Here is a 20976-nt window from a genome sequence, read left to right as displayed (position 1 = left end):
AAGAAATATTCACTGTGGAAGAATCGTTTAACAAGCAAAACGATTGTGTGTAGGCAAGGTCCTCCAAAAAAGCAAGAAAGTTCCATGTGTACAGCACGGACATCACCCTGCTTCTGTCATGGTATGTTGGGCAGATTCCTGGCAGGGAGCATCGAAGGTGTACTTTTGCTAAGGTAGAGTAAAGACTTCTGCAGCTGTCTATCAGACAATGTTGGAAAAGGTGATACCACGTATCAATTTGAAGCTGTTTGAAGGAAAATCTTGGATTTTTCAGCAGGATAGTGCACCTGTACACAAAGCAAAAACGACTCAGCAGTCGTTGGCAATCAATGTCCCGCGGTTTATCGCTGCTACCGACTGGTCTAGTGGAAGTCCGGACTTCAATCCATTGGATTATTCTCTGTGGGAGAAGCTCGAGGTGATAGCATGTCAAAAACGGCACCGCAATATTGAGATGTTAAAAACATCTGATGTTAGGTGTCAAATATTTCCACTGGACACTTTTCGTGCAGCTACTGATGAGTGGCCTCAATATCTAGTCCGCTGTATTGCCACACATTGTGATCATTTCGAACAAGAGCATGGTCATTCTGTAGAATCTTTTGCGTTTTTTCAGAATATACGTATATTAATGGGTTTGTGTAGATTTATTTAGAAGTTATATGCATTGAAAGTACTGACAGAACTTATGGCAGAACTGTGCATTATACAGTATGTCAAAATGTATCAACATACAGTAGAAGTCTGTTATAGCCAGAGTGTACAATGGCAAAACATTTACTCGCTATAGCAGATTGTCGTTATACCTGATTTTACCTAAATTTCAGGAAAGATAGACAAAAAACCGAATACTTCACCATGCATGTATTGTAAGTCCCTGAATAATAATAATAATAATAATAATAATAATAATAATAATAATAATAATAATAATAATAATAATAATAATAATAATATCTTCGCTTTAAATTTATAAGGGAACAGCTTTTCTAAAATTTAACCCGACATGGAAATAAACTAACATCTGAAATCAGCGATGCATACTGTCTTATCTATATCTTGAGGCGTTTCACATTTTTATTTATTTATTGTACTTAGTACTAAAATCAACTGCCAGGCTGAGTGGCTCAGAGGGTTGAGGCACTGGCCTTCTGACCCCAACTTGGTAGGTTCGATCCTGGCTCAGTCCGAGGGTATTTGAAGGTTCTGAAATACGTCTGCCTCGTGTCTGCAGATTTACTGGTACGTAACGGGACTAAATTTCGGAACCTCTGTGTCTCCGAAAACCGGTAAAAGTAGTTAGTGGTACATAAGGCCAATTACATACTTATTATTGAAATCAGTAGTTTATTTAGGCCTTTATTTTGACCGAGCTAATGAAAGCTATCTGTCATGTTATTACGCACTTATGAAGAATTATGAAGGCGTGTTCTCCCTCGTTTTGAACTTTAATATTTTTCACCAGTCAATGGGGATTAATAATCGGCAGCGCGATATAGCTCACTTTTTTTGTTCCTAGTGGCTTTACGTCACACCGACACAGATAGGTCTTACAGTGATGATGGGATAGGAAAGGGCTAGGAGTCGGAAAGAAGCAGCCGTGGCCTTAATTAGGGTACAGCCCCAGCATTTACCAGGTGTGAAAATGGGAAACCACGGAAAACCATCTTCAGGGCTGCTGACAGTGGGATTCGAACCCACTATCTCCCGGATGGAAACTCACAGCTGCGCGCCCCTAAGCGCACAGCCAACTCGCCCAGTGATAGCTTACTAGTGTAGGTAGTGGATGTAGTGAGAAATCTGTATGGATAATCGATCATGTCCAATTTAAATCTAGCCTTCAGGAACACACGACTAAAAATGATTGTTGTACACCACCACATTTTCTTTCAGTTCAGTACTTCACAAGAAAAATTTCAAATCTTGTCAAAGACTGTTCAACACTGCTGAAGTTTTGACAAGATTTGAATAGATTTGGCAAGGTTTGATAGAATTTTCTTTCAATGTGGAGGAAAGTCGAGCAGCAGTTGTGGTTCTCGGACTGGCAGTGTGATGTACAGTGAAACCTCGGAATGCGAGTAACTTGGTCTACGAGTGTTTTGCAAGACGAGCATCACGTGTGGTTGCGATTTCCCCTCCCCTGTTCGTTTGGTGACTGGATGAACGAGGTCCTTGGTCCTGTAGTGAAGAAATACCTTTCAGAAAATAATCTGCCAATCAAAGTCTTGGTGATTATGGACAATGTTTCATCCTCCAGGCCTTGAGGCCGACTTACTGGAGGAATTCAAGTTCATTAAGATTAACTTCCTTCCTCCCCACACTACTCCAGCCTATGGATCAGCAAGTCATTTCCAAGAAGCTATACACCAAAGCACTATTTGAGTGATGTTTCAAAGTGACCAAAGAAACAAACCTTACCCTCTGAAAGTTTGGGAGAAAACATTTCCCCATCGTGAAATGCTTGAAGATCATCGATAAAGCCCGAGATGGAGTCGCCAAGAAAAAACTCCCTTTCGCTTGGGGAAAGCTTTGGTCTGACTGTGTTCTTGGACGTGACTTTGAGAGGATTGTTGATGACAATGAGCCGCCGATTGTCGGTGAAATTGTGTCCACTATGGGGCTGGATGTGCATGACGTGGACATTTAAGAGTCGAAAAAGAACATAGCCAGGAACTGACCACCAACGAACTGATGGACCTGCATCGCGAACAACAGGAGGAGGTTATGGAGATCTCGTCCGGGGAAGAGGAGGAGGAAAAGTCAATGGAATCTCTCACTTAAACTGAGATTCGCGAGAAGTGCAAAATGTGGGAAACGATGCAAAATTTTGTAGAAAAACACACCCGAATAAGGCTGTAGCATTGCGAGCGATGAATCACTTCAATGACAATGCAATGTCAAATTTTCGTGAAATCCTCAAAAAGAGACAAAAGCAAGTCATTGGACAGGTTCCACATCAAAGTTGCACGAAAAGAAAACAATTTCAGTGAGCCAACAGAGCGCAGTGATTCCGTTAGTGAAATTTGTTCTATACAGTAACTTTTCTCATGTCATCTCTCGTCTCCCTCACACCAACAATGATCTATTGTAAGAAAAAGCGCACTTTAATTTGTTTTACGTTATATTTTGTTTTAGAAATGGTATGTGAATAAACATTTTTGTGTTGTGGACGAATCATCCGTGTTTCAGTTGCTTCTTATGGGAAAACCTGCTTTGATATACGAGCGCTTTGGATTACAAGCGTGTTGCCGGAACGAATTATGCTCGCAATCCAAGGTTGCGCTGTATTCTTAAAAGAGAAATGCGCTAAAAGCATAATTTACATGGAAAAAAGGTTGTGATATTCATCTACATTTTTAATGTATTTACTGCTTTAACATTTGCAGAGGTTATGTTATATTGCATTTACGTAAATCATTTGAATAAAAGTTGATAGCAATGCAAATTTGCATCTTAGTGCACAAAAACATATTAGGAATTCAATAATAATAATAATAATAATAATAATCGTGTTATTTGCTTAACATCTTCCAATAATGGGAGAATTCGCTGCTGCTGCTGCTGCTGCTACTACTACTACTACTACTACTACTACTACTACTACTACTACTAACAATAATATGCAAACATCGGCGTAAATCGAATAATGCGGATGGTGTTTACGTACAGTTTATCGTACGGTAATAAATATAAAAGCCCTTCTATCTTCTCTTACGCATCCGTTTTATACATTTTATTTTGGTACTCTACAGAGCTCCCTGAATAAAGGCAGAGATGTGCTTCATACTTTAGTAGTTAATACACACGTAACATCCCCCAGTCATGAACCCATTTTTGTTTTCTACATTCCCAGCAATCCCAGCATGCCTGGCGACTTAGCGCACTGTTAATACTCGAATTGTAATGGTCAATTCAGTCAGTCTTTGATCAACAGAATATGAATTGAGTTTCAACACACTACTTTTCATAATACAAAATAAAACACCAGCATACATCAAACAAGGGACCAGTTACCAAAACTGGCAAAAAGTGCAGCGATTAAAAATGTTTCACCGTGCAAAATAAAAGTAAAAAATAATTCTAGGCTATATTACATTTGCATTTAAAGTTTCCTCACAACACTAAATTTGAATAAAATAGTTACCTTACAGAAGCTTCAAGAAGGAGTCCAAAGTCGCTCGCTTCAGTCTTGTGCCAGCAATGGTGTTCCTTATCACAAAATTCTGCACTAACTGGATAGCCACCAAATTGTCTTGTGATGGAGTTGACCAGTATGCTACGAAAGCTGTGTTTAAGGAGCTAATATATGCCCTGATCAAGTGGTTGTAGCACATTGGTACAATCTGGTGGTAGGAATACCAAGTCACTTTTCTGTAGTTCAACATTTGGATGAGTGGGGGAAGGGTCTATAAAAAGAAAGACTTTTCTGTTCTTCCATCCCATTCTCGAATCAAATGCTTGAAGCCACTGCTTAAAAAGCGCCAATGTCATCCATGCTTTCGTGTTCGCTTCACACGCGCACGGAATGTTACACACGTCATTAAATGCCCGCGGGTTGGCCGACTTGCCAATAATAAACTGTTTCAGTTTATCACTACCGTCCATGTTGCAGCACAAAAGAACGGTTAGTCGTTCTCTGCTGCGTTTTCCACCTTTGCATGGGTCACCCTTCACCACAAGAGTCCTTTGGGATAATAAATTATAGAAAAGTGCAGATCCGTCTGTGCTGTAGACATCTTTGGGCTCATACATTTAAAGAATTTCATGGATAATTGGAAGCCAGTCATTGACGGCTTTTTAGTCTACTTTTCCTGATTCGTCTTTTATTGTGTGAAGCGAAATGCGTCTGGCTTTAAAGCAGTTTAACCATCCATCGCTGCACTGGAAGTCAGAAATATTTGGTCCGAGAGCCAAGTCTTAGGCCTTGGCTTTTAACGCGGGCCTGGAAATAGGAACTCCTGCAGCTCGTTTCTGTGTAAACACTAAAAAAGGTCAGTTTCAAGATCAGCATAGTCCGCACCACAGTTTTTTTACTCCCGCATCTTTGATATTTTCCTTATTTTTAAGTATGGTAAATAGAGTCGAAGATATTAAATTATACTGCCTGCCTATTTCACTTTTGCTCACACTGCTTTTCTCATGAGCCTGCACAATTTCATATTTTGTAGCCAAATCTAATTATTTTCTTTTCCCACTTGACAATGTAATGTGTTAAGTCACATCAGAATGAAGTGGATTTGTTTTATTACCGATATTGTTTTCTAAAGGAACGAAGACTCCCTAACACAACTTATAAACAGCCGACAGTTCGAACTATGCTGTTCACAGTACCAAAAACTGAAGACAGAGATTTAAATAAACATTACACACTAGACAGTTTGCTTTTAATATCACTAATAGGGCCTACACTACTTCACACGATATGGAAAGAAACTCGATCTTTTAAAGAAACAATAGCACAGCCAGTTCACATCTCACACAGAAAGAAATTTTAGCCACGCGTGCTAAGGAAATCACAACTTAAGCAACACAAGAAGTAGTTTTACTCTGCATACGACAACAGTAAATAAAAGTGTCAGATTCAGTCACACAATGAGGAATAACAAACTTTCACGGCAATAATAGCAGCTCGATAAAGAACTCTTCATTGTGACAATGCATAGCCATAACCGCTTGACCAACCCAACAAATTTGTGACTTCCAAAAAAACTAGCACTTTGCATAAATTCTTGATACGAATGAGAGTATAATGGTACGAATAAAATTGTTTGCAAGAGACCCACTGCTGCAATTTTTGTAAATTGTTTTGTGGAAGATTTTATAATCTAATTGTGTAAAATGGTCACACTAATTTACAAATATTTAGCGTACTTTAGTTCGTGGAGTATCGAGAGTTGCGGACAAAAATTATCAATAGTGGTTTGCTAGCTAATTATGCTGAAGAGTATAACTATCGAAAACTGAAAATAATCTGTGACATCCAAAAGAACTATTGCTTCGTGTGAATCATTGATACGAATGAGAGTATAATGGTGCCAATAAAATCCTTTGCAAAAGACCAGGAGCTGCAATGTTTGTCTATCTTTTCATGGAAGGTTTTTTATAATCTAATTGTGTAAAACGATCACAGTAATATACAAATATTTACCATACTTTAGTTCATGGAATACCAAGAGTTAAGCGGGGGGGGAAATATGGTTTTTGCTAGCTTTTTACGCTGAAGTGTATAAATACCGATAACGGAAAATACACGGTGTTAAAATCTCTTGTAATAATGGATGACTCAGTGGAAGTGTTCTTGTAACCGGAGGCTATTGTACAGTTTAATATAGGAATTTTGAAGGGAGATTAAAAGAACTGTCGTTACAACGGGGTTCTCGTTATATCCCGTACTTGCTATAACGGACTTCTACTGTATTTTGTAGTGATACTATAAATATGCATACCGAGAGTTTCGAAGTGTTATGATAAGCAAGATACAGATTATCTAAGAGTTTTCTGTTCTGAATCGCTCGCAGTGCTTCCTAGTCTGTTAAAAAAATTATGTCATTTTTCACTACACAGCAGGTCAAATAATCACACAATAGTAAAACTAAATATCTTGACTGTAAATTAAGAACTCAATGATCATTGTACCTCTTAATACTGTTCAGTCCAGAGCTGTTGTTATTGGCACAAGCAAGAGTCATATTGTACGAATTATCACCAGCTGAAACACTGTCCGCCCCAACTGCCTCTTTAGGTATACTGTCTCTCGCACAGGTATCTTCAGGTGCCTCACTGTTAGTTCCTCCTGCTGCTGCTGCTGCTGCTGCTGCTGTCGATGCTGCGGCAGCTGCTGCAATTGCTGAAATGGCAGCATCAGTTGCAGCTTCTAGGGAACTCTGCTCTTTATCATCAATAACGATATCGATGGAATTAAAGTCTGCTGAATTTAATTCATCCGACGTGATGATAGTTTCAACAGTTGGGTCCAATGTAGTTTCAACAGCTGGATTCAATGCAGGCTGAACAGCAGAGTCTAATGTAGGCTCGGTAGTCTCATCCAAGTTAGGTAAAACTATTTCCAGGAAATCACCACTGGAAACATAATACAAGTACACATTATACTGATCATTATACTGATAGTACAAGGTAATTTACATACTGTGATACTTGTGTTTCATAATTGGTGAATAATGTACACCTGCACTAGTTTAAAGTATCAATATAATGCTAACTATCCTGTCGCAGCACCAACAGTAAATTAGGTATGGTAACATAATGTATTCTATAATAAAATTAATTTGAATAACTAAGAAACCATTATTATGGTAAAAAAATGTATTCTTAGTGGCCTGGTATATGTTTTTTGCATTTGTTGCTTAAAATTTAAGAATTGCAGACTTCATTAAATATTAAAATATGAAATATCTTACAAGAGTTACCCAATAAACTCGAACGGAGGATTCCAACTAAACTGATTAGTAGAAGAAATTGAAAAAAAAAAAAAAAAAAAAAAAAGATATTTACTTTATGATCAATAAATATATTTTTAAACATTATAAGGTGTAAGGAGTATGCAGTGTACAGAATTATTATTGAATCGCACATACAACTATGGTGTGCAAGTGGAGGCCAGATTACAGCTTCTTACTCCTGCAATATAGCAGTGCCATAGTGTCAAGAGAAATAAGTGTGGTATCTTCACAAGTAACTTCGTTTTGACACAAGATTTCAGCGGTAATGTAGGGATCTACTTTGAAAAATTTTTTTTTTTTGCTAGTTGCTTTACGTCGCACCGACACAGATAGGTCTTATGGCGACGATGGGACAAGGAAGGGCTAGGAGTGGGAAGGAAGCGGCCGTGGCCTTAATTAAGGTACAGCCCCAGCATATGCCTGGTGTGAAAATGGGAAACCACGGAAAACCATTTTCAGGGCTGCCGACAGTGGGGTTCGAACCTACTATCTCCCGAATACTGGATACTGGCCGCACTTAAGCGACTGCAGCTATCGAGCTCGGTCTTTGAAAAATTAATAAAGCTTTCAACCTAACAATCATTCCAACAATGTTGAACATATTTTTCACAACTGCTTCTTCAAATATAGTATCAATGTTTTCAGCTGTTAATTTGCTTGAGCTGAGATTAAAATAAGCAGTACACTAGATCAATGATAAGTTGATAAATTTTCAAATCTTTTCCTGATAAAATTATGCTGAAATTTAAATGACCACTGCTGTAAGTACAAAAAATTTTCACAAAGAGATTTTACTACAGGTACACAAGTAATGGAAAGGGAAGAAACAAGTATATTAATGTACATCAAAGGTTTAAAAACAAAAAAAGATATGGAGAGCAGCAGAGAACACACTGTCTCTACTTTTCCTGACAAAGGTGCAAATTTAATTTTTTTTTCTGGAAAGTGATGTTACTCATCTTCATCCCTGATATGACCATATTTCACCCCTTAAAATAATAAAAGAAAGTAATCTTCCATTATTGGGCAGTGCAATGTGTTTGCTGGACATAATTTTCCTTATGGTCATCTACTATACTATGGCTGAAAATCTATTTCAATGAACCCTCTTCAACCCCCAACCATTATAACATTCTTGAAACATATGCTTCTCTAAATACAGGTAGAGTGGTATTTCTTTCACAGTTATGCATCTGTCAACCACAACCATGTTTTTCACATGCAACATACAGCGTGCTTCTATAAAGTCTCCATACATAGGAAAAGCTTGTGACCGGATACAGCATGAAGGGGAAGTTGACTTTAGGTGCAATATTCTGTTCTCAGATGAGGCCAATTTTTGTGTCGACAGAGAGGTACAGACATAATATGTGATACTGGAGTCTGACAAACCCTCAATAGATGGATGACATGAAGATGCAATGAGCTGGAAAGGTGATGATGTAGTGTGGCTTATGGGGAAACAGACTAATTGGCCCTATATTTATTGAAGGCAATATGCTGTAGATGGGGACATGAACCTGGGAATGTTGCACAATCAAATAATGCCCCTGATACTCAATGAAGATGGAGATTTCCCAGAGTAATTTCAACAGGCCAGCATGATCTCCAGACCTCATGCCGTTTGATTTTTACCTGTGGGGATATTTGAAGTCTGTAATCTATCAGGCAGAAGTCTATAATATACCTCACCTGAGATTTTGCACCATTGAAGCTGCAACCACGCGATGCTGGACATCTTGCGAAATGTTCAGCAAAACTGGCACAAATGTATTCTTTGTCAGCAATCTAATAGCCAACATATTGAGAATATTATGTAAAGTTGTCTTATTTAGTATTGTATTACCATTTAATATGAAAACTGAAATATACTGAAATTGAAAGACATTTTACCTATGTATGGAAACTTTTGGGACACACTATATAGTCAAAGCGAGATCTGAGGTGTTGCAGAAAATTCCAAGTATTGGCATGCTCATTTTCACAGTACTGCCATCAACAGCAACATCTCCATCTTGAACATTCCATAAGTTGTAACAAGACAAAAACTCAAACACTGCATTGCTTTTCATGGGCATCATGGGCAAAAGCATCTAGATGGATAACTACAACTATGTTAAGTGTGTCAACAGGGTTATTTCAATTTCAATTTAAGCAGGAGGATGTTTCTGTACATTATGTACATATGAACAATCAAAAAGTGTCCCATCTCTAGAGACGTCAAATAGAAGAATAGTCCACTCCAGCTATGTTTGGCTTTGTACCATCGGCAGGATGTGTTCTGCACCACTGCCTGTAGTTCTCACTGTTGTCAGTCACTCTCACTACACATTCCCCCCCTCCTCATGACATGTACTTGCATTAAGCATTATGAAATTATAAACAAATGGCACACTCCCACATAGTACAGTAAGTCAGCTGTAGGCTATAAAATGTTTACCTATTGTAAAGGCTAAGGCTCGAATCCCAGTGTGAACAATTCCCTCCCGCCCCGAACAGACAACCAACACACCACGGTTCACTGAGCTAACTTGGGATGTTAATTTTGCACTCCATTCCGACATGGCACATCATTCACATTCATCAAGGGAGCAAATGCTGGCTTTCGTCCAACATGGCAATTTTAGCATCCATGAGGCAGTGATTTGGTGCGGCGTTTTGCCTAGGGCTACTCAGAGATGATTACAGCAGTGGCAGGTGGCATCAGAAGTCTTCCGGGTAGTGATTTACAGCGGGTTTCTACTATGGTTGAAACTTGACAGAAAAACCAGTTCTTAAACACCGCAGAGCTCATGCAAGCAACCAATTACCCTGGTCAAGCCACCTGTTTTAACCTTAATACAACTGAAAATATGTTTTTATTAAACATAGAAGATTACTTAGTATTATTAGTTTTGAAATGTGTGTGAATTTACGTATTTCTGAGGTCTGAATTTTGAAGAAAATTACGCCAGGCTCTTATGCTTATGGATGCAGAAACAGTTCCCTGTGTTTCAAAATGAAATTCGACAGTTGCTTGTTTTCAACTCTGAAAGTAGCATGTCATAAGACGCTCCCAGCAACGAGTAGAGTTGCCTCTTGCATTATAATGGTAACAATAATAATAAAATGGGTTAGTAATTTTATGGAGACCAAGACAGTAAATGTCAGATTTCTCCGTCAATATTCACCGCATTGAAAACCTGTACATAACTGAAGTTTTTTAGGATATCATTTTCGATCTTTTACATTTTTCACAATTATATCATGTAAGAAAAATAACAGAGATGTTCAAGATTATATTACTTTTCACAAATTACCAAATATCCCCGAAAATATCTGTTTTATCTAAAACCTGTACATAACAAAAGTTACAGGAAAGGTCACTCCCAATCATTTACTGTAAGTCTCATTCATTTTCACCATATGAGATATTATGATTGATATATTCTTGAATTCAAACTTTTATGGCTATTCAACTCTTAAAGGATGTGGTTATAAATGCCGCCTAGTATCAATTGAATTTTCCCATACTGGTACATTATAATGACAACAATAATAGTCCAACTCCGTGGTTGAATGGTCAGCGTACCACCCTTCGGTTCAATGTCTCCCGGGTTCGATTCCCATCCGGGTGACATATTTTAATAGCCTCATGTTGAAGTTCCCGGCATATTTTAATAGCCTCATGTTGAAGTTCCCCCCATAATATTTTTCCTGACTTCGACAATGCGTGAATTAATATTGTACACATCTCGGCAAAATTATGTATATGGTGCTTAAAGTTTGCATTTATGGTTGGAGCGTGAAGAATTTTGGAGTTACCAAAATTCAAACGATTTTGATTCCAAGATGAAATGCTCGGGTTTATCAGTGTTGTAAAATAAGAATTATAGTTCATTAAAATATAGTTGTTTGTGCAAGGATAATTTTTTCAAGCAAGTATGAGGAATAATCTCTCTTTTGGGCATGTCTGAAGCCAATTGCGCACAAACTGTTTCACCTCGTAGTTGGTTGTGAAGCACTCTCCACCAAGAGGGCCCTTCAGCGGCCCAGGCACGTGGAAGTCACAAGGTGACAAGTCTGGACTATCACAATGCTAAAAAGAAAGTATAGAGGTTCCACTTTAAATGATGATGCGTACCAAGCGAAATCTAAGGCCTATCATTACTTATACCTAAAAATCAAGATTGCTAAACTGGGCAAAGACTTCAATTTTCTTAAACCTAACACTATACAAGGACTGTTTGAAAAGTTCTCGGAATCACCGCTAGATGTCAGTGCTAGAGCAACGAGGTTCCCGCACAATAATCGTACATCTTTGTGAAACACGTGGCGCGTCAGTGCTCTAGCTGCAGGAGTGTGGTAGTGACGACTCTTTGTTGTTGTTGTTCCCACGTAGTGATTTGTGACAATGGAAAAAACTGAGATTCAAGCAGTGATTAAATACTTTGTAAAGAAAGGTATGAAAGCAAAGAAAATTCATGCTGACTTTCAGAACACACTGGGGGACTCTGCTCCTTCATTTTCAACTGTTGCCAAGTGGACCAGCAAGTTTAAATTTGGTCGGGAGAGCTTGGATGATGATCCGCGTAGTGGACAGCCAAAAAGTGTTACGACCCCAGAATTTATCGCAAAAGTACATAAAATGGACAAGGAGGATCGTCGACTGAAAGTGCGGGAGATTGCTGAAACTGTAGGGATGTCTTCTGATCGGGTATATTATATTTTAATCGAAGAATTGGGTATGAAAAAATTATCCGCAAGATGGGTGCAGTGGCTCTTGACACTGGACAATAAACGCACCAGATTGGAAATGTCCGAACAAAGTCTGGCCCGTTTTCAGTGCAACCAACAAGATTTTTTGCGCCAGTTTGTGACTACAGATTAAACTTGGGTCCACTACTATACCCTAGAGACAAAACAGCAGTCAAAGCAGTGGAAACATGCAGATTCACCACCACCAAAAAAGCAATCGGATCTGTACTGCTCCTTCATGACACCGCCAGACCCCACACCGCGAGACTGAGTGGTCTCAAGGTAATTAGCCCCCAAAACTGATAAATCTAAACCTCAGAGATATATTGTATGTTCGAAGTACTGCAAAAAGAAGACATCAGTGTACTGCTACCAGGAATGTGACGCGATCTCAAGGAGAGCTTCAAACGCTATGTAATTACCTGCATGCACATAATTTTATCATTAGCAACTCCAAATTTCATGAATATCGGGCTACTCTTATACCTGTAGTAACGTTTTAAGTGAATCGATGTATTTCAGTCGCGCATAGTTGAAATCCCCTCCAACCGCGGAATAGGGAGCTCTTTAAATGACTGCGGCACCGAGTGGTTAATATTCATGAACCTGTGAGAAACAGGGCTAATAATAGTCCACCTGTCAATACAATTTATTACATAATTGGTATATACTGCTTACTGATTTGATTCACACTACCATCATACATGTTTCGATAAACAGATCGCACAGATTGATGAATAAGAGATATATATAGCAGTGTGTACATGCATTGACTGCACATATGCGCTGTGTTAGAGGTGGATATTGTCTGATGGGGCTGGAATGCTTCATCAGATAGATGACCTTCTCACATTAGACAGATATTTGAACATTCTGTAGAATATTATGGTTCCAATTTTGAGAGACCATTACCCCAACAAGGTAATGCAATTCATGCAAGACAACTCCAAAAACCACATGGGAACTTGTGCTCAGGGCTGGTTTTCTGAGCAGAACTCCACTGAACTGCTCAATTGGGTCCCCTCGAGCTCCAGACTTGAACCGCATTGAATGTGTGGACAAGGTGGAAACATCATATAAAGAAACACTGGCCTCACTAACCCCCACATTCATATGATAATTTGTGGGGTGTTACGTTGGACGCATGAAAGGAGACAAGGAATACTTAAGGAAGCTTGTTGAGCCAATGCCACGTTGGCTCAGACAATTTGCTCAAGCTGATAGATACTGGAAGATGTATTAAGTCCAGTCCTTTTCAAGACTAACATAATTAGAAGCACAATGCCAGATTTTGCAATGAACAGAAACACACACATATTTGGTTAACACAACACTAAAAGTTTTATTTAAGAAAGTTATGTGTAGACTTGGAATCAAACCCAGATTCTCACCTTGACAGCATATTTACGTCTCTATAAAGATTATGATGCAGTTACACAATAAAGTAATTGAGTAAAAAATAATAATAATAATAATAATAATAATAATAATAATAATAATAATAATAATAATAATAATAATAATAATAATAATAATAATAATAATAATAATTTGCCACACCAGTACTCAAACCCCAGATTTTCTGGTTGATAACCAAGGACTTCTGTGATACACCAACACTGACACGCTGTGAAGTGCTTCACATAGAGATTCACTTGCCAGGCGTGTCCCTCATTTCACATAATGGCAGTTTCTCATCCATTTCATTGAATTCTTTTGTTATTCTGACATGCCGACAGTTGCATTGTGTACTGAGAGTAGCATTCTGTCAGGAACATATCGTTCAACAATAAGTGAGTTGCATCACTTTTGTTGTGACTGTAGCCCCTCACCCTCACGATGATACCCAATGAAGGACTTTTTAAACAGATTCATGTGTCATTTTTTTTATTGTTCAACAGTACATAGTCTAGACATAGAATAAAACTGAACTTTAAAAATAGTTTTGTGCATTTGTTTAGGAATGATCACATGCTTTTTGAGGTTGAATGGTGATGATCCTGAATGAGATAAAAACAATGTTGCTGATGCATGAAGCAATGGACACATGCAATTGATATTTCACAGCAGGAAAAGGCCAAGAAGCACTAACTGATGTGTTTTCAAAGTGAAGATTTTCTTGAGGTTCAGAGAATGCCTGGATATAACTGTGTACCAGAGTTGAGGCAAGGTTCAGCAAAGTTCAAAGGTTAGCTTCAAAATACTATTTATCTTTGTAAGACCAAGACTATAAATATCTGGGCTGAAATACATTATCTACACAATTTGGTGGTCAATCAGATGGGTTCACTTGGTGATGCAATCCCTACAGTAGCAAATGTACCTCCTACAGGATCACACCTTGTGGTTGTGGAGAGATGATGGGCTTTCTTTAAAGCACCTCTCTTTCTACTCTCCTATCCAAGTCCACCTTAGTCAACTCTTGCTTCCCATCCAAACTCAATGGTACAAGGTTTGCAAATCCAAGTAAGCCTGTTTTCAGACCTTTTACAACAGCGAGAGTGTCATTTAACCTCAAAATATTAATTATATTCATTCATTTTCTGGATCCTTTCAAATCTATCCCATGAAAACATTTAGTTCACCACCAAAATAGAGGTAGAGGGAAAGTATGCATTTCTAGACATCCTAGTGGAACAAGTCCTGTGGGACTGAGCTGCTCAGCGTATATAAAACCTACACACACAGGTATCTGCACACTGCTTCATGTATCCGCCCATCACAAAAGCAACTTGTTCTAAACAGTCATTAATAGTGGAATAGCTATATCAGATGCAGAACACTAGGAGGAAAACAAACGGAACCCTCAAAAGAGATGCAGAGTAAATAATATTCTACATGTATCTAGTCAATTGAAACAGCAATATCGAAGTAATGCCACAGAAATGAATAAGGTAGAGGACTCGACCTACCGAAAGTCAAAAATATTGTATACCAATGGAAAAGATATTGGGTAAATGCAATATCCAGACCAAATATGTGCTGTACAGGTAAATCCATCACTATATATAGACTTTTAAGACATGTTAGAACCAGGTATCTTGGCTGAATAGTCAGAGTACAGGCCTTTGGTTCAGAGGGCACCAGGTTTGATTCCTGACCATATCAGGGATTGTAGCTGTATATGGTTAATTCCTCTACTATGGGGGCAGTGGGTGAACCAGGGGATGAAATTATAAAATAAGGCAAACCAGAGGAACCAGCCATGTAATTGATCTCAGGTGTTGAGGGAAACTGATCACTTTGGTACAGCGAACATCTTCATAAAGAATATTCCTAAATGTTAGCAACCTGTACATAATATCTACAGAATGACAACTTTGCCCAATCTAGATGATAATTATAGTTCAAAAGACATTGGAGACTTCCAACTTCAAGAAAGTTTATCAATCCCTATTGAAGATGGTCATGGGTATATAGAAGTGGTCATTGGTATCAAATTGCAGCTAAATGGGGACTTCCTCAGGGTGCCAAGATCAGTAAAATGTCAGAAAATTTTAGCTCCTCCTACACATGCAAAATGTCTTAGGGCTCAAAGACTTTTTATCAGCAAGTATATGCTGCATAACATCAAAAAATTTACCGAAGTTAGAGTGCAAGTTTTGAACAATCTAGAATGGACATTTTCTTTGAAAGCATTAGTTACCTTCACCAGCCTCTTCTACACATGGGTCTGATATGCATTTTCTCAATCTATCTTCTGAGAAATGAGGACCTGGTGTTTTCTCCAAAACTGACACAAACAAGTTTTGTCATACAGTAAGTTTGTAAGTGGTACCCTACGGCTTTGGACCACCCACTATATTGCCCCACAGCGGAGGCTGTTTGCAGTAGCGTACCAGGAGTGCACTATCTGCCAGCGTCTAGGACTTACCTGAAAAGGCTAGCACAATTATTAGTAAATATTAGTAAAAAAGTGAAACAGTGTACAAGTAACTTTTTATTTTGATCGCGTATATCGTGGTTGCAACATTTCGATGCCGTTATATATATAGTATGAGCATGTCCGGTTCCACGACTAAATGGTTAGTGCATGCTGGCCTTTGGTCCAGGATGTTCTGAGAGGGTCGGGTTTTTAACTTTTCTGAGTTAATTCCGACCGCTCGGGGTCTCTCCCTCCCCCCCACCTCAGAGTGCGTGCGTGTGTGCCTGCCTGCCATCTTCAGCATTAGATTTCATCATAGGTAGAGCCGCACTTTCATATAGACGCACAAGTCGCCCATCGAGCGTTCACACGAAGAATCTGCACTATGCCTCTCCAGAGGCCACATACCATTGACGTTATTATTATTATTATTATTATTATTATTACTATTATTATTATTGAGATTTACATAATTGAAATGTCCAAATACAGTACCTGTATTTTATTATTTTGCTTTCCCCCTACATTTTTATGTTGCAAGCATTTAATTGTTTTCCAGCATCCATTGTCATTTTCCCCCTCCACCTTGAAAAAGTATGCATTGAGGTTTTACTGTATAGCAAAATTAATAACCAACTGCACTATTTGTTCTAAACCAGGAGAAAACATTATCATGGATGGTCAGCTCTTTCCCCCTGAAAGCTAGGTGCCCATTCATACAAGTCTCCTGATGGATATTTCACACAGAATAGAATTATATTTTAAATATTTTCCCAATCTTGAAAATCATAAAACGCAATCCACTTATAGGCCAACGAGGCAACACTTAATAATGCACCTTGCATAGATCTCTCCTAAATCATGAAAGAAATACTGTATGCAATCTTTATTTCACTTCGCTCATACAAGAGAAAACTCTAAAGATTAAGCACAAGTATCATAGGTACACTACACTAAAGCAGAAGAGAAGTTCCTATGTGAAGATCACTAATAACTAGAGCCCGGATTTCCATGCAAATGCATGTTTTTAAATAAACTAGCTACACTTCTCAAACTTTGCAAATATTCGTTTTACGGCTTAAAGATTCCAAATAACCGTTCTTTTTCCGTGCATGTTTGCACGTTTTGGCATTTTTCGGAGAAAATTCATGCAAATGCGTATTTGGAAGATTTTGGATTTAATAGCGCATATTTGGACGTTTAATATTGCATCATATGACTTTTATTCTGACTTTGACGCATATATATTGTTAACTTGCATCATAGTGCATTTTCTGAGTGTTAGTTTGCAGAATTTTGGACAATTTTTCTTGTTATAGGCTACAGTATGTCTATTACTGAGAGATGGAGAGAATGTATTCCTGGCATCCTATGTGACAACCATAGTTAGTAGCCTACATACGGTACAGGTCCTACAGTATAATGCAATTAACCAAACACTTTCTTATCTGTTGCTTGAGTAAACAATGACGTAAGTCGGAAGGCCTCACGTCAAAATCTAATTCTTAGGAATAAGGTGTCACAGTTTTACACTTGTATATTGCTATAAATTGAACTGTAAATTGTGCATTAATCATTGACGGCTCATTTTTCGTCTGTTAGACGAACAAAAGAAACCTTGTATCGCACTTCTGTGGCGCCACGTTACTGGGATAGCAGTTTACAAATTCTGGTTTTTCATTGAACCCTCTACCATTGTTATCCTGGAATGTCCTACCCGGAACTTTCAATCGTCACACGTCCGTGTTATCGCAGCAAGCAATCATTACCACTTATTGAGGACATTCAAATGTGTCTGCAATCATCGCATGGAGAAGCAGCTGCCACAGATAGAGATAAGTTGAACAAACTAATTCGTTCAAATCCTGATTTTGAATTCGTCAAGCTTATAAAAGACGTATTGTAGTGAAAATGCAAAAGACGTACAATTTGACCTCATTTTGTCCAAATGTCTTCATTGAATTATGCATCTATCACTTCTCGTGACGTAAAAAGATAATTTTCTGTGCTTAAGTATGTGCTGAATGATAAACGGATGAGCTTAAATCAAGACAATTTGGAGAAATTAGGGTAGTTTTCGTTCATGTTTCAAAAGGAACTGAATTTTGATAGTGCATATTTTCCAGTTTATTGTGCATGTTTTGCCATATGATAGTGCATGAATGCATGCATATTTTGAGATTTGATAGTGCATGGAAAGCCGGGCTCTACTAATAACCTATTTGACAAAACAACAAACCACTAAGGTTTACCTCTTCAGTGGCACACCCGAGAAATTCTCGGGTGGCACACGCTTGCCCATAATGTCACCGCCCAAGAAATTCTCGTTTACCTGCAGTGTTCATTTTGCAATCGCCCAATAATTTCTCGGATACTGTAATCTCTTTGGAAAATGTTTTCCTCCAGCATTCTCAACAGATGGCGGGAGGGTTTCCAGCTGTTTTCATGGAGTCTCTGGCCTAAAATATGCCTTATCTTCTCTACTTTACACATACAATCTCTGGCCAGCTGACGAGGTGAACAGAAATGGCGAGCGCGAAATGGAAAAGATGTTTGTCTGAAGACAAAATAAGGAACTACATCAAACATGAATCTGTAAGTGGCATTAGTATTTCAGACAGTGATAATGATTCTATTGATTCTTCGGACTGTGACCTTTTTAGTATTTCTAGTGAAAGTGACGAAGATATTACGTCAGAAGCTAAGATGATTTGTGTGGAAAAGGTAGCAGCTTGGGGATACTGTGTGACCTAATGTAATTCCATTTACAGGAAATCCTGGTGCGAGGGTTGGATTATTACCAGAAGTGAGTGCGATTGACTGTTCTGAACGGTTTTTAATGGATGAAGTTGTAAATTTGACAGGGCTCGAAACAAATTTGTATGCTAAAAGTGCATTGAAAAACTAGTAAATAAATCTCCGCATGGAAAGGCACAGTTTTGGAAAGGAAGTTTCTTATGAAATTTGGCAGTTTATTGCGTTAGTGTTGTTTATGGGAATAGTACAAAAGCCTGAAATAAAAATGTATTGCTCACACAACAGTATTCTCAAAACACCAATATTTTATGAAACCATATCACAGGCCTACTGTAAAAAAAGCTGTAAAAGGAGTGTAAAGTATGTTTTTATTAATTTTGAATAATATATGAATGTGTTCTCTTAATAATTGTTGCCCATTCCTTGTCCTAAAAATAAATAATTTCCTCAAAAAAACCAACCCACTCACTTTCCTGGCACAGAACGTCTGCCAGAACCCGCCACTGGAGGGGTTAAGGTCTACAAAGGTAAAACAAATAAGAGGCTGGTTGTTCTTAGGAAAATGCTCAATAATGTGAGCATCAATGAACAATCTCAAAAAAATATATATCTAAAACGGTATCTGTTCACAACTGATTTGGTATTTGGTTTTGATATAGCAGATCAAACGACTTAAGTAGGAGGTAATTAAAAGATCAGCAAGGGCCAGTCCGTCCATCAATATATATCTGCATTTAGGGTAGTCGCCCGGGTGGCACTATCCTTATCTGTTGTCTTCATAGCCTTTTCTTACACGATTGCAAAGAAATTGGAAATTTATTGAACATCTCCCTTGGTAAGTTATTCCAATCCCTAACTCCCCTTCCAATAAACGAATATTTGCCCCAATTTGTCCTCTTAAATTCCAGCTTTATCTTCATATTGTGACCTCTCCTTTTAAAGACACCACCTAAACTTATTCGTCTACTCATGTCATTTCACGCCATCTCTCCACTGACAGCTCGGAACATACCACTTAGTCTAGCAGCTCGTCTCCTTTCTCCCAAGTCTTCCCAGCCCAGACTTCGCAATATTTTTGTAACGCTCCTCTTTTGTCGGAAATCACCCAGAATAAATCGAGCTGCTGCATTCTTCACCATACTGGATCTCACCAATATAAATACTCAAATGTATTCTGGCACACAATGTAATATATTCTTACTCCTCTTCTCGGAAGACTTCTGTTAGTAGGACTCGCGAAACAACCAGCACTGTTGTTGCCATTGACGATGATACAGCCTACGAAAGATGTCCTCACTGCAGGCTGTGCCAAGTCAGTGTATGCATAGGAAATAAGATCTGTACAAAGAATAGGTGTCTATTATGAAGTAAATACACTTCAAAAGTGACAAAGCACAGCGAATGTGATCAGTGTGATGAGCAGTAAAGGAATTTCATGCATGCATGCATTTGAATTACTACCTTATGAAGCTGTTATGCTGTGGTTTGGCTCATCAAAAAGAATACATTTTAAGAAATAAGCACCTAACTTTCTTAAGAGTATGATGGACAACTTCCAAAGAATAAACACCCTGCCTTAGTGACATATTCATGCATAGATAATGGTTGTTGTCAAGGAATAATTGGAAATAATTATATTATTGTGATTATGTACCATTTTAATATCTCATTCAGGCCATTTATAGCATCAATACCAAAAAGAAACAATAATATAGGAAACAATGCTCAAAATTATTGCTTCAGCAAGATTACCATATTTTCTCGAATAATCAACGCCCTTGCATTATTTACGCATCCCATTATTTCTGGGTCCAAAGTGGAGAAAAAAAGGTATGTTCACGTATCTGACACACCCACTTCTTCGAACATCCATCATGCAGCTCCGGATGTGTTTCGAAATAAAAATCTCAATTATTCCAGTAGCAGCAGCCTTCCTATTGCTCAACCAGGCATTCTAAATACTTGGCAACGTGCAGTTGTCAGCCAGTAGGAAATACCACTGCATTAGTACAGTGAGAGAATCAGTGCAGAAGCGACTAGTGACACGCTATTCCAGTCTGGTACAAACGTATTTTATGAGTGTTTCAAGAATGGGAAATGCGTTTTCTGTGTTCTGAAAATTGTTTTATTAGTTCACAATGAGCAAGAACTCCAGTA

The 20976-nt window shown here is 38.3% G+C and overlaps 1 protein-coding gene across 1 annotated transcript in view; it reads right to left on the bottom strand.

Annotated features, from left to right (window-relative positions):
- Window positions 1-20976, bottom strand: part of Hsf (Heat shock factor) — a 197097-nt gene that overhangs the window by 82216 nt on the left and 93905 nt on the right. Inside the window, exon 8 of the mRNA XM_067146826.2 lies at window positions 6637-7080. Coding sequence (XP_067002927.2) covers window positions 6637-7080 — 444 coding nt within the window. The remainder of the gene's footprint in view (window positions 1-6636; window positions 7081-20976) is intronic.

The sequence above is a fragment of the Anabrus simplex genome, chromosome 5 (assembly GCF_040414725.1).
Source record: "Anabrus simplex isolate iqAnaSimp1 chromosome 5, ASM4041472v1, whole genome shotgun sequence".
In the NCBI taxonomy this organism is placed as follows: domain Eukaryota; kingdom Metazoa; phylum Arthropoda; class Insecta; order Orthoptera; family Tettigoniidae; genus Anabrus; species Anabrus simplex.
The sequence above is the reverse complement of the archived record's forward strand: the minus strand, read 5'-3'. Positions and strand labels throughout refer to the sequence as shown.